Genomic DNA, 13,078 nt, shown 5'->3' on the forward strand with positions numbered 1-13,078 from the left:
TCTCTTTGTGTATTTAATGGTTGTGTTGTCATGGTGTATGTGTGTGCCTGATCAAAAATAAATGTTTGCATTTGTACTATGAGAAGTGAAAACCAGCCTCATCACAACTCCTGTAAAGCCCCTTTCAGGGCTGGCTGTTTGGGGATCTATTTCTTCTTTAAAACTGCTGCACACAATAAAGACTGCTGAAAAATTTAAGAAGCAACTCATGGTGCAGCTTTCTGACTACACGTTCTGTTCTACAAGATCCTTTGCCGCAAGCTACAGCATCCAGCTACTGATCCCCAGCTCCTGCACCAGCTTCAGTAACTGTGTCCTACCCTTTGAACATCCTTTCCGCACACACTTCTTTGCTTAACTCAAATTCCAGGAGATGTTATTTTCTACTTTTTACTTCCAGTTCTCATTAATTGGTGCTTAATCTAATTGGGTTTTTTTATTCCTCCAGCTGCTTTTTACACTCAGACAAATCCAACTCCTTACCAGCCAGACCATTTACACTTTCCAAACTATTCATTCATATTTTTGTCTTTGCTTACTAATCCGTCCTTCACCATATCTTCACAGAATCAATTAGGTTGGTAAAAAGAACTCTGAGATCAAGTCCAATCTATGACCTAACACCAGCATGTCAACTATACCATGTGTCACATCCAGTTTTCCCTTAAAAAACGTTTCACATTGTATCTATCTAATTTTCCTTCAGAAACCCACAGGGTCTTCTATGTCCAGAATGAAGGTACGAAAAAACTGTCACACACAGATGAAAATCGATGCAATATTCTGCTGTCTAAACTTTCTGATTTATTATTGCCTCATGCACACTTAGTCATCAGCCTAAGCCTAAAAAACCCCCCCAAGAACTTCCCAACCCCCCCCAAACAACAACAAGCCTCCAAACTAAAAATGAACTCCCACCTATCCACCCTCCCCAAATATCTTAACACCAGTAGCAAGCCTGCAGCCACTACAACAATGTAGTTGTAGAGTAATGTTTTCTTAAAAGGATGCATTTACTACTGTCTTCAGTGGCAACAAAAACCTTACTATTAAGTCTTATTTGTAGTATATCCCCTAGATAATGTCAGTATACAGGACTGATGATGTTTCTCACCAGACAAACGCATTCAAAAAATCAAACCAGTTTTGGGATGAGCTCACTTAACCCTCCAAGTTGAGCTTCCATATAGGTGCATAGCTTTGCTTAGATGAGACAGCACAAGCATTAGTTTTTTCTACCTACAGGAAGCTCAGGCTCCAAAGTAATTATGTGGCAGCGATGGCAGCACAAGGCCAGGTGTGACACAGAGTAGCATCTCCTCCAGCACTAACACCTGTGTGTCTCCTGCAGCCAAATTTTAACACAAGTTTCTGAAAACCTCCAAAAGTTGCAGTGTTTTTACTATTTGCTAACACTCTCTCCTTGCTGCTTCTCTGTCTTAGGCTGACTTTTTCATTTCAAGCCAAAATAAGTCAGCTGTTTTGAGGGCATGGCTGGGAAGATACACATGACAAGACTCCTATAAAAGCTTTACCAAAGAGCTTTATAGCCTCCCCTAACTTGGGGAAAGAGCATGAAGCTAAGGAGGTTATTCTAGTGTCAGCCCTACACCTTCTGCAGTCTCTTAACAATCTTGCAAATTCGGCCTAGTTATAATTCAGGAAACCATCTGTGCCAGGAGACTCCTAGTCAGCTGCTACAGTTCAGTTTCTTTGAAGACTCCTTCCCCCTGCATCAAAACAAGCTCTCAAAATACAGGGAAACCAGATGCACAGGGGGCACATGGCATTCCAGCTGCAGAGCTGAAGTAGATGATCTGCCCTTGCTGCTAGGACCACCATGGAAGCAGGACTAAGATCAGTAAAAATATCCTCTCATGCTTTTCCCCTTCCTCTACATTGTACCCAGCACTGAAGTAAATGTTGAGGGAGATTAGGAGCAAATCCAGGAACACAGACAAAACCATGGGAGGATATAGGCAGCACACCTAGGCAAAAGAGGTGAAAGAACTTGGGAAATAAAGCAAGGACAGGCCAGAGGGCAAACTTTCCCAGAACCTGGAAACTACACCAATTATTCAAAATTTCTACTGTCTTTTTAGCCCCTGAATGAATAGCAGATTTATTGACAAGGTTTTTTGTCAGCAGATCCCTTTCAATGGTAACCCTGGGAAGAGAATACTGCAATTGATATATCCTACAGTGCAGCTATTCAATACTGAATACACAGTCACTGAAATACCACAAGGATAAACTTTTGCCACAATACTATTTATCTGCATACCAGTAGCTACTCAACTTACTACTTACTTGCTATTTTAGGCTACCAAAAGCAGCACCTAATCCCAAAAATTCAATACATTGCCCTGTCATATACACAATACAGGGTGGAAAACACTTCAAAAAGCAAGCTAGATATCAAACTGCATTGCATACAAAATAGTAAGTAATTATAAAATAAATAAAAAAGGAGGAGCAATGAGATTATTTCACTTATTATTAGGTTCCTTAAAGAGTAAGACATGAAGTTCTTCCAAAGACTGGGACATTCAGACAAACTGCACAGCAGAAACATACTAACGACTGAATTAACATTCCAATCATCTGGACACCAACTAAAATATTTATCCTCCCTCCATCTGGATGAAAGTAATCAAGTACTTAACTACCTTTGTAAACACAACCCTAAGTCAAATTTCTGTAAAAACGACCAATTTTTTTGTATTCAAAGGAGACCAAAGCAAGCACAACCATACTTTAAGCCTTAGGAAACTTGTCCAGAAGTCATTGAACACCTCCAATTTGCAAGGATTATACTGTATGGATATTTCAGGCTCAAATATGAGTAAAGATGTTGTCTCACAGAAGCTGCAGTCTGGGGGAAAACTCACAAAAACGAAGCAAGGATAAGATTTCAATGTGCAAATAACCTATTTAGCACATGCAAAACAATTTCAGTACTATGTAGTGTTACAGAAGATCCAATTCCCCCTAAACCCTCCTCTAATAAAAATATAATAATAATAAACCCCAGCAATATTGGCTGACTATGTAACAAGATCCTCAACTTACTGTCAAGAATTTCTGGATTCTTAAGGTAAATCTTATTCAGCAGAGTCTGAAAGGCACTAAGGCTTCAGTAACCTTTGAAAATGGGATGGCCCGAGCAGATTTGCAGAGTTAACTGTGTCATCGTGGCCCATGCTCTATTAACTATACTGCTGAAATAAAAGTTCTATCTGAGGTTTCCCCAAGAGCAAGTACTTTTTGTTTCAATTCAGAAGAGGAGCTTGTGTTTAACTGTGCTTGATTGCCAGTTAGCCAGCAAGTATAGGAAATATTCCCAAGGCAGCTAAGTGAGGAGTGAGAAGGACTGAGAAGCTCCAGTTGCCACATGCAGCTGAGTTGAGACACGGCAGGCAGCAGGAATGTGGTCAGTCCACTCCAAAGCAGACCAGCTTTGAGGAGTACTGACCCAATCCAATCTATTTCAGTCTAAAATCTAGGGTTGTTTTCCTAATTTAGTTCAGAAAGCCAATATGGACAGAGATGAGAAATCTGCAGACTAAGTTTTATATTCCTAGAATTTTCAGTCCAAATCACACTGCTGAGAAACCTAAACAAAGAACTTATTTTATGCAATCATCAGCTTTTTTCAAAATTTCCAGAGACAGGACTTACTTTTCTGGGATGAAAAAATGTATTTAACAGCATTTGCAATATGTTTTGTTCAATTAATAAGGCTCATCCAAACTATGGTTAAAAGCACCTTCATGTTTACTTTGGTTTGAAACCACTACATTTTTTTATTCAAAATTTCCTACACTGGTTGTTTAGTGCTAGGAAGAACCAGTGCATAAGCACAATTTTCAAGGCAGGTCTTCATGTGAAAGGACTTTAAGTAACAACTGAGACTGCTTATACAATGAAATTCAACACATTGAACCTTCCCTAGTCAGACTGGCCATTTTACACTAAAAAGCCTGTATATGCATAGCTACAAAATTAGATAGACAGATAGACAGACAGACAGGCAGACTGACCGACCCTGCTTTAGACAAGAAGCCACCACAACAGCCAACTGCATTGCCAGTGTAGGTAGAGACTCTCCAGAATTCCCTTTTTCTGGCACCAGTGCACATGGAGTCAGTTCTTGTCAGGAAAATTAATGCTTCTGAAGTAGCAAACTACCTTATGTCTCTAGCTATAGCTGTAATATTTTTAATTTTAGAAGTCTATTTTCATATGGTAAACCTCAACATAACACCCATTAGAAGCAGATCTTAATTAAACAAAAATGGGTATAAACAGAAGTCTGCATCATATGTTTTTTCTCTCAGAAGCATTACTTTTGCATGCTAGTGTTTTTCTTCCTATATTTTCAAAAAGATAAATATAGCCATACCTTTTCAAGAACCTGTAGCTTCTGAAAAGGTAAAAGAGTGCCTAAGCTGAGAACAGAACTCACCTGCAGAATTAGTACCTCGCTATTTGACGATAAATATCAAATACCTTACCAAAGTGAAATAAGTCTACCCCATGGTTCTATATATGGATATTTTGATTTGGTCTCTTAATAAACTGGCTCATCAATGATCAGAATATTGGGAACACACCATTTTAAAGGAAAACAAGAAATCAAGAACTAGAAAAAATACCATACATTTCTGAGCCTGTACAAAAGGAAATTGATTTAAAACTGACACTATTCTCAAGTTCATTTTAATTATGGGCCCTTGGTACTAATTTAATTAAAGTTCTAGACATTATTACACGTAGCTGGTTGAAGCAGCAATGGAAAATACCACATTACGGAAGACAGAAAATGTAAAATGGGCTTTTTCAGAGACTGTTTTAAGGAGGTCACATGTGGTTACAACTCTTGTTACAGATTCAAAGTTCTTACAGTTACATCACTTAAAATGTAACACTTGCAATGTTGCTCTGGTGCCACTGGCGGTTCACACTGACTAGTTATTGGTCTAATTCAAACCACTTAAAGCTGCAATTCAAGAACAAGGTCAAGCTTGCAGATTGCTGAACTAAAATTTTATTGAGAGGATTAAAAGAGAGAACATAAAAAAGGTTCAAATGAAAAATTAATGTTACTTATTCTTCAGCATCCAAATGGACATTACAAAAAAATACCCTTTCAATTTCTAAAACCTTAGTTCAGAACCTTTCAATATCTAAAAACATGAAACACTTAAAATCTGTAGTTTTAGGAATATTTAATTTCCTCCATTATAAACCCAAAGATGTATTTCTGTGCATAATGCTATTTATTGCTTGAAAGAACAGCATTTGATTGCCAAGTCAAAAATTACACTAAAAAAGATACATGAAATTGACAGCAGATCCTGACTACAACCTTCACAAACCTACCTACTATGGGCAAACAAGTCTTGGATATAGTGCAGTAACTTGGCAGAAAAAGCAGAAAATAAATGTCTGAAGTTTGGTGGGGATTTTTTTAGTTTTTTATTTAAAAAAGAAAAAAAAACCACCCAAACCAGAAACTTGAAGTATCACACTTTCTGGAAGAAGTATCTATAAGTGCAATAACTTGGTATAGCTTAGCCTGAAACTTGCTGTCAGAACAGCATTGGCTATTTCAGTTGGAAGGCCTCACAACTTCTATAAAATGCACACCTCAAATTCAGCCATAAAGCAATGACCAGTGGAGAATTCCAGTTAAGTCTAGCCCCCAGCACAACTGAATACTTCATCCGACCTGCTCCCAGATCTTCGTGGAAGCAAGACAAGCAGCAGTCAGCTAAAGGTCTTGCCAGTAACTGCAGCCATCCTCTAGAACACATCCTTTCCAAGGAGTCTCCCCACTCTTTACCCCCATCATGCAGTAATCACACCATAAAAGAAGGTGTTTCCAGGAAAACAACAACCAGGAGCAGCCAGCCCGGAACAAGGACTCTCCTAACATATTTCCATGGAAAGCAGCAGGTTAAAGGAGAAAGACCCAAGCTGACAGCATAAATTGCTTGGCAAGTACCAGCCTTCTGCCAGATGGTTTGGGAACATATGTATGCAATCTAATAAACAATCATACAGGGACCCAGGAAATGCAAAGTTAATGCAACATGCCCAAGAAGCACCTGCTGTGCATGAACAGATGAACTGAACTCAACAAGAACTAGGGTCCTGTGGCTGCAATGTGAAGCCTCTTACAAGTCAAGAAAATAGGACACACAGCCCACCCAGGCAAAAACACATTCCTCCTTTCTGCTCTTGCAGAACAAAGCCGGCTGACATGAGGTTGCCTGCTCTTTCAAGTCCACTACTACTGCTACTAAATGTAGAGTTATAAACAATGCAGACTCATACATGGATATGAGAAGAAACTACACCTTGCAGTTAGAATATTCGAGGCTAACAGACTGGTACCTTTTCAGTGAAAGGGATAAAACAGAGTACTGCATGAACCTTGAAGAGTTTTATTTTAAAAACCCTCACACATACACAGAAAAGAATAGAGAATAGAATAGAACAGGGAAAAGAATGGCAGTCAACATTGAAATTTTACAGGTGAAAATAAAAAGTGCTGCTGTACATTAAATATTTGACATGAGATTTCAACATTCTGATCTGCCAATGAGTGAATCCATTCACACGTGTCCCACAAGGATTATGTTTAGCTCTTCATCATGGAGTTGATTAGCATCAGCTATGTAGTAAAAAGAAATGAAGAGTTCCTATAAGGAAAAGATTCTTTTAACTGACCTATTTTCATAACTACCCTTCATTAAGTTACATGATAAGGGAAAAAACCAGCACAATTACTGTCTTCTGAAAATCTACACAAGATTAAATAAAGGCTCCAAAAGAAAGCATTCAGCAGCAATGCATGTTTATGTTTTGCCTGCCCAGGTGCTTTCACCACAACACAGGTTTGAAGAAGCTGCAACCCTGTGAAGGAAGGATGGGCACCCTAGGATAGTAACCATGTAGTAAGTCAAGGAACAAATACAGCTACAATGTTTGCCATTAGTCCAATTCAGACACTGGTTACTATTAAAAGACAAGGATGTGGAACAAATTTTATTCTTGAGGGTAAGCTAACATTAGCTATCATAAAGATAGTGACAGTCCATCAAGAAGAAACCACTTCTCACTGTTTCCCTGCAGAAGTTTCCAAATAAAGACAGAAGTCTGCAAGTTCTGTTTATGCTCAGGGTTTTTTTTTCCAAATAGACCAGCAGGAAATTCAAAATTACATGCAAATGCTTCTAAGAACTTATGGGAACACATTAAGCACTATAAGGACTGTAAACTGAGAATTAATAGTGTTTTCACTATACTTTAGTATGCAACAAAGGAGAAGAGATGACTGTAGTACTCCCTGAAGCATTAGGGATTTCTTCTCATTTACTTTAGGTTAAATTCCCACTTCAGTTATACACTTTGTGATTTTTTAGAGACTCTTCAACAGGAATTGTCTGATTCATTAGACTAAAAACATTTCAATTCATTCGCTAACTTGCAACATACAGGCAGAAAAAAGCCTCGCCCTCACTAGAAATTTACCAGGTGAACACAGATGCATGGAGAAACAATCTAAAGAAATCTAGGATAGCATGTCACAGAACTAAAAGCTATTCCACAGTTTTAAGCAGTTTGGACCAGTTAAAAGCCCGAAACAAAGAAAGTACGTGTAACAAGTGAACTGTTGATCTGTAACAACACGTGTGTTACTATGCAAAACAAAAACACAACGACAAGAAGCACATGGCTTCTAACTTACGGCTAAAACACCTTTTGCTCTTAACACCACAAGTGACAGCATTAGCAAGAACCGACCGGCTTGCGCACAAACTGAAAGAAGCCAACCTTTACCTATCAAAGCCTGGAAAAGGTTACTTTGGAAGATGCTGATGACACGCTCGATGGAGTTCCGCAGCTGCCGATCCTCCGCCTGGCTCAGCTTGGAGCGGTATTCCTCCAGGAGGCGCAGGGCTCGCTGGGTATCTGCAAGCAGAGACCAGACACACGACTGACCGGGTCGGACCGGGCAGGAGCACCGGGGATGCAACAAGCCCCCGCGGCCGGGACCGCCCCGGCTCGGCGCGGCGGCTCCTTTGTTCGCAGCCGGGAGAGCGCGGCCGGGACGGTGCCCTCGGCGCGCTCGCAACGCCCGAAGCCCCGCGGCTCCCGCCGGCCGCCCCCCCGCCCGTCCCGGCGCGGCAGCGGCTGTCAGCCGGCGGCTCCGGCGGCCGCGGCCCGGGTGCGCGGCGCTCACCTTGCTTCCTGACGGGCATCGCGCCCCGCGCCCCCCGCCCGGGGCTGCCCCGGGGCTCCGCCGCGCGCGCTTGGAGCGCGGCCCGGGGCGGCGCGGGGGGCGGCGCCCCCTGCCGGCCGGGCGCGGGGGGCCGGCGCCCGCCCCGCCTGACCGACCCCGCCGCCCGGCGAGCGAGCGGCTCCGCGCGGGGCTCCCGCCGGCGCCGCCGCGGCGCCTCGGCGCGACGCGGGGGGAGCCGGGCCGAGCCGCGCCGGGCCGGGCCGGGCCGGGCGGGACGGCGCGGTGCAGGCGGCGGGCCGGGACGGGCAGGGCTGGGGCGCTCCCGCCGCCTCCCGCCCGCACTGCTCGGAAATTCCAAACTTTCCAGCCAAAATGGCGGCCTGGAGGCTGGGGGAGCGCGCCCCCCCCACGTGACCGGGCCCGGCGGGCGCCCAATCAGGGCCCGGCGCGGGGCCGGTACCTTGGCGGCGGGCGGGGGAGGAGGCAGGTGAGCGCTCCCCCGCCTTAAAGGGGCCGCCCCGCCCCGCCCCGCCGCGCCCGGCCCGCGGGAGCCCGCAGCAGCGCCCGGCGCCGCGGGACGGACACCGGGAACGCAGAGACAACGCCACGGGAGCCGGCCCCCGGCGGAATCCGCCCCCGGCGGAACCCGCCCCGAGCGTCCCCGCGGCTGATCGCCGCCGCCGTCCCCGGGGCGCAGCTGGTGGTGCCCGGCTTGGGCTGCGGGAGGGCGGGACAACTCCAGGTGTGCGCCGGGTACCTGCGGCATCGCTCGTCCCCGCTCAGCTGCGGGACGGTCTGGGCAGCGCGCACCAAAGAACTGTGATGGTGCTGGGGAGTGCCGGGCACGGAGCGGCTCCGGGAGCACAGGCAGAGCCCAGCAGGCTGCGGAGAGCCCGGAGCCGGGTTACGTGCCGGGAGGCCAAGGGACAGACAGCAGGACAAAGATATCTCACAGAACTTGCCGGCCTCCACAATAAGTAATACACGGAGCACTGGCACCCACCTGTTGCTGTGTTCTTTTCCTTCAGTCATCCTGGTGAAGACCAGGATGAGGAGGAAGGACTCTAATAAAGATAAAGAAATAGCTTTGCTGCAGTTAACAGAGCACATAAGGTCGGCATAAAGACATCACGGGGGAAAACATGAAAAACCTTGCATCCTGGAAAGTTTAAGAAATGGGTTGTATAGGCTGACATCGGGGACTGGTCAGAATTATGATAGTTACTTTCTCAAAACTGGCATGGAAATGGTAAGGAGTTACCTTCAAAGGCAAAACAGCTTCCTTTTTTGCAAGATGGCAAAGAGGTGACAGAGTACAGAAATGGGTGCCTCAGATAAAAATGTGTGACCTAAATGGTCTTTGCAGCATATTCTATATACCCATTAAAAGGAAATGTATATTAAAGCTGGTGGACACAGGGGTAACTCTTGTTCTGGGAGGGAATACAGACATCTCTCAATCAGATGAAGTCAGCCAGAGTCTCTGATCTGATACACTTCAAACCCTGTATGTATACACATATGAAAGGCAGAAAGACACTTGAAAGTTCAAGGCAAATACTGCTGATGTGACTTTTTTATAATCCAAGCTCACATTTCCCTTTACACTTTTTAGATTTAAGCACAACTTAAAATGTTCAAGAACTTATCCAAAGAACCCAAAAAGAGCCTCCTGGGCAACTCTCACAGATCTGAAATCTAAAAATCAGAACTAGATTACTCTTTGGCAAAGACCTAATCTTAAGGAAACATGCTGTGACAGATCTAACCCAGATCTAGAAAAGGCCTCTCTCTTTTGCCTCCCCAAATGTTTTGTTCTTCCCTCTTCCTATGTTTTGTTTCTTTGATTTGTGCCAGGATTTTCTCCTCCTCCCGTAGCTACATACTGTGAAAGTGTTCACACATCTCATTGAAGCAAGCAGAACATACATTTAGTGCTGACACACACTGCCCATTTTCTTCCTTTCTAGTTGAATTTTCATATCTCAGAATTTTGGCACCAGCTGCTACCAGTTCAGATATTTTGAAATGAAAGCAGGCTAAGAAGGGACATTGGCAGAAACCTCCATCATCTGGTCTCATCAGTTTTAAGTGTTTACAACAGCAATAAATGTGCTATAAAGGGGCAATAGCCTTCTTGATGTCAGAGGAATATGTATATAGGAGAGGAAGAACAATCTAAATTTAGTGAGCAAAAAGGAGACATCTGCAGCATTTAGGCTAGTTTTGCTGACTGATATAAATGTATTATTACAAAACAAAAAAAAAAAGGATTTTTTTTCCTTTTACAATTAAAGGAACCACCATAAAGTAACTACTTTTTCATACACAGTATTTGATGTTTCCAAGTCTTTTTTATTTTAAATAAGAGATAATCCCATTACATACGGTCACTGTGCTGGGGATAGAGAAATAATCCCATATATAACACCCTGAAACAGCATTTCTCACTTGTTACTAATGCTCTAGGGGAAAAAAAAAAAAAAAGAAAACATCAAAGAAGGGGTCAGGATGATGGATCAGCAAGTCAGGAAGCAATTAGGTGAGCCTTATTGTACCTCAGAGAACGATGTTGGTTCCTGGCACTTCTGTTTTTGTTCTAGGAGTGTATTTGCTGATTGAAAGCAGTTGAACAAGAAAGCACAATATTAAACTTCAGTATGAAAAGTGGGCTTGAAATTCCAGCACATATAGAAAAAATCCCATGAATAGCAAATGACATTTTTACTAGCAACATTGCAGCTAGAGCCAGTGTTGCAAAACTGTCCTGTATCACACATCATCTTTTTCAGGCTCCAGCTTTCAGGAAATTGTGTAGGTCCCTTGGAGGAGGGGAAAACTGAGTGTGAACCAGAGCATCATTTGTGCCACAACTTAAACAATATCATTTAAATCAAACCACTATGGTCAGCATACAGAAAAGCTTGTACTTAAGTTGTGACTGGAGTGGTCAGTAGAGAAGTCAGCATTATGCTGTGCTTAACATGCTCTGGCTGTGCTCCAAAATGACCCTTGGCACAGGAACTCCAGTACAATTATACAACGCAGCAGCCCACTGCCACTGTAGTCCTCAGATGCATCTGAGAATGTGACCACTGGCCTTTTCTCGCTGCCCTCAGATTTCCCCTTTAAAAACCCTTCTTTTGCAGCTGCTGCCAGGAGCGTGTGTGGGATGTTCTGCCTGGGACAGTCCCTGGCAGGGACGGGCAGCTTGCTACAGCACACGTACTGCCTGGGGAGGGGGGGTGTGATACAGGACCAGGCAGCTTTTGGCAGCAGGGAGGCCAGCGCAGCACAAGCCTTTTTCCCTGGAAAACCTTCTGTAACAGCCACCTGATCCTAGCCCGTGCCATTTGTACATGGGGAAAAGGCAGCCCTGTGTCAGAGCCTAATAGCCCCAGATTCATAAACTGTAGTGAAACAGAGATGTTTTCCCACTTTGTGAAACTATGCCAGAGCTTGATGGCAGCTGCCTGCTCTGGCAAGTGATCACAGTAGTGAGCCCTGCCACAGATTTGTACCTGATCCTACACCAGCTCCTACTCCTCAAAGCAGTCCAGCTGCCACTTCAAAAATGGCTCTTTCTGCTTTAGAAACATCACCTGGTCAGCTGGCACCACGCCACAGGGAACACGAATGCTGTCAGGCTTCTTATGTTTTGAGGCAGTCACACTTTGGCCACAGGCAGGGCAGCAGGACGTGCTACCATGCCAGCTACCTGGTGAACCCCTTAAGTCCCACTGGAACCAGCTGACAATGTAGACTTCTCAGACTTGGAATGGCAGTGGATGTGCTGCAGCTGGTGTCCCACACAGTAACTGGAGAGGTATAATGAACTCAGAACAGGAGACTTCAAAAATATTCCCTAGTTCCACACATAATGTCAATCAACACAAGAACACCAAGGAAAAAGGGACTGCAGACATCATCACGTGGCAAGAATTTACAGTTATTAGTACAGTCAGAAAAATATAGTAGTTACAAGCTGAGACAAACTCCATTACAACAGAAGGTGGGACAGATTAAATAAATACAGGTACATCTGTTCATAATTAAAGATGGACACTGGTGTGTAAGGTGGAATATTTCTAGAATAATACAATTATAATATTAATTTCAGTAAAAAGAAATGCTGACAGTTGAAGAATAATGAGTAAAACTCAAGACTTTTTTAATGTTGTGTTTACTAATGAAAGAAAACATAAGAGCAATAAAATTGGTGCTCTCTTAATTGTCAGATTTAGTGTCCAAAATCATCATATAGTACTAGCAGTCACCATACAAAGCAGATGATTTACCTTATTCATTCAGAACTGGGAGTTGATGCTCAGGAAAGGATCTCTCACAGCTGCAGAAAAGCTTTCACTTCCCTGCAGACTCCTTGCAATGCTTCACAGCTAACTGGGGGAGCAATGAAACTAATGAAGCCTCATTTCCCCTGCCTAACAAGGAATGATGCCTGAGTGAAGTTAGTGCGTTCATTAAGCCTCCATTCATCTGGATTCTCTGATGTCTGATAAGTTTGGACTGTGTGCCACAGCCTTACCTTCCAGGAGCCGTCTTTTCAGAAGAGCACCTTTTCGTTACCATCTGTAATTTTGTGGGTTATAAGAGATGCAAACAACTTCTTGTAGAAGCATTCTACTTGAATCAAAACATGGAATGGTAACGAGTCTTGTTTTCCCTCTAAAAGCTATTATACATGGAAAATTTCTATGAGGCCACTAAAGACTAAAGGTACTCTTTCCAACACAGTCTGCAGTTACTCTGTCACACAACCGAATGAGTCACGTGCCTGTCATAGATACTGCAAACAGCTGAAAT

The 13,078-nt window shown here is 43.6% G+C and overlaps 1 protein-coding gene across 9 annotated transcripts in view; it reads right to left on the reverse strand.

The window, feature by feature from the left end:
- Window positions 1–8,382, reverse strand: part of DLG1 (discs large MAGUK scaffold protein 1) — a 149,528-nt gene extending 141,146 nt beyond the window's left edge. For all 9 annotated transcript variants that reach the window (XM_058843757.1, XM_058843763.1, XM_058843756.1 and 6 more), the window contains exons 1-2: window positions 8,255–8,382; window positions 7,852–7,983 (exon numbers count right to left, since the gene is read on the reverse strand). In XM_058843757.1, coding sequence (XP_058699740.1) covers window positions 7,852–7,983; window positions 8,255–8,273 — 151 coding nt within the window. In that variant the 5' untranslated portion in view covers window positions 8,274–8,382. The remainder of the gene's footprint in view (window positions 1–7,851; window positions 7,984–8,254) is intronic.
- Between the last annotated feature and the right edge of the window lie 4,696 nt (window positions 8,383–13,078).

The sequence above is a fragment of the Poecile atricapillus genome, chromosome 8 (assembly GCF_030490865.1).
Source record: "Poecile atricapillus isolate bPoeAtr1 chromosome 8, bPoeAtr1.hap1, whole genome shotgun sequence".
NCBI lineage: Eukaryota > Metazoa > Chordata > Aves > Passeriformes > Paridae > Poecile > Poecile atricapillus.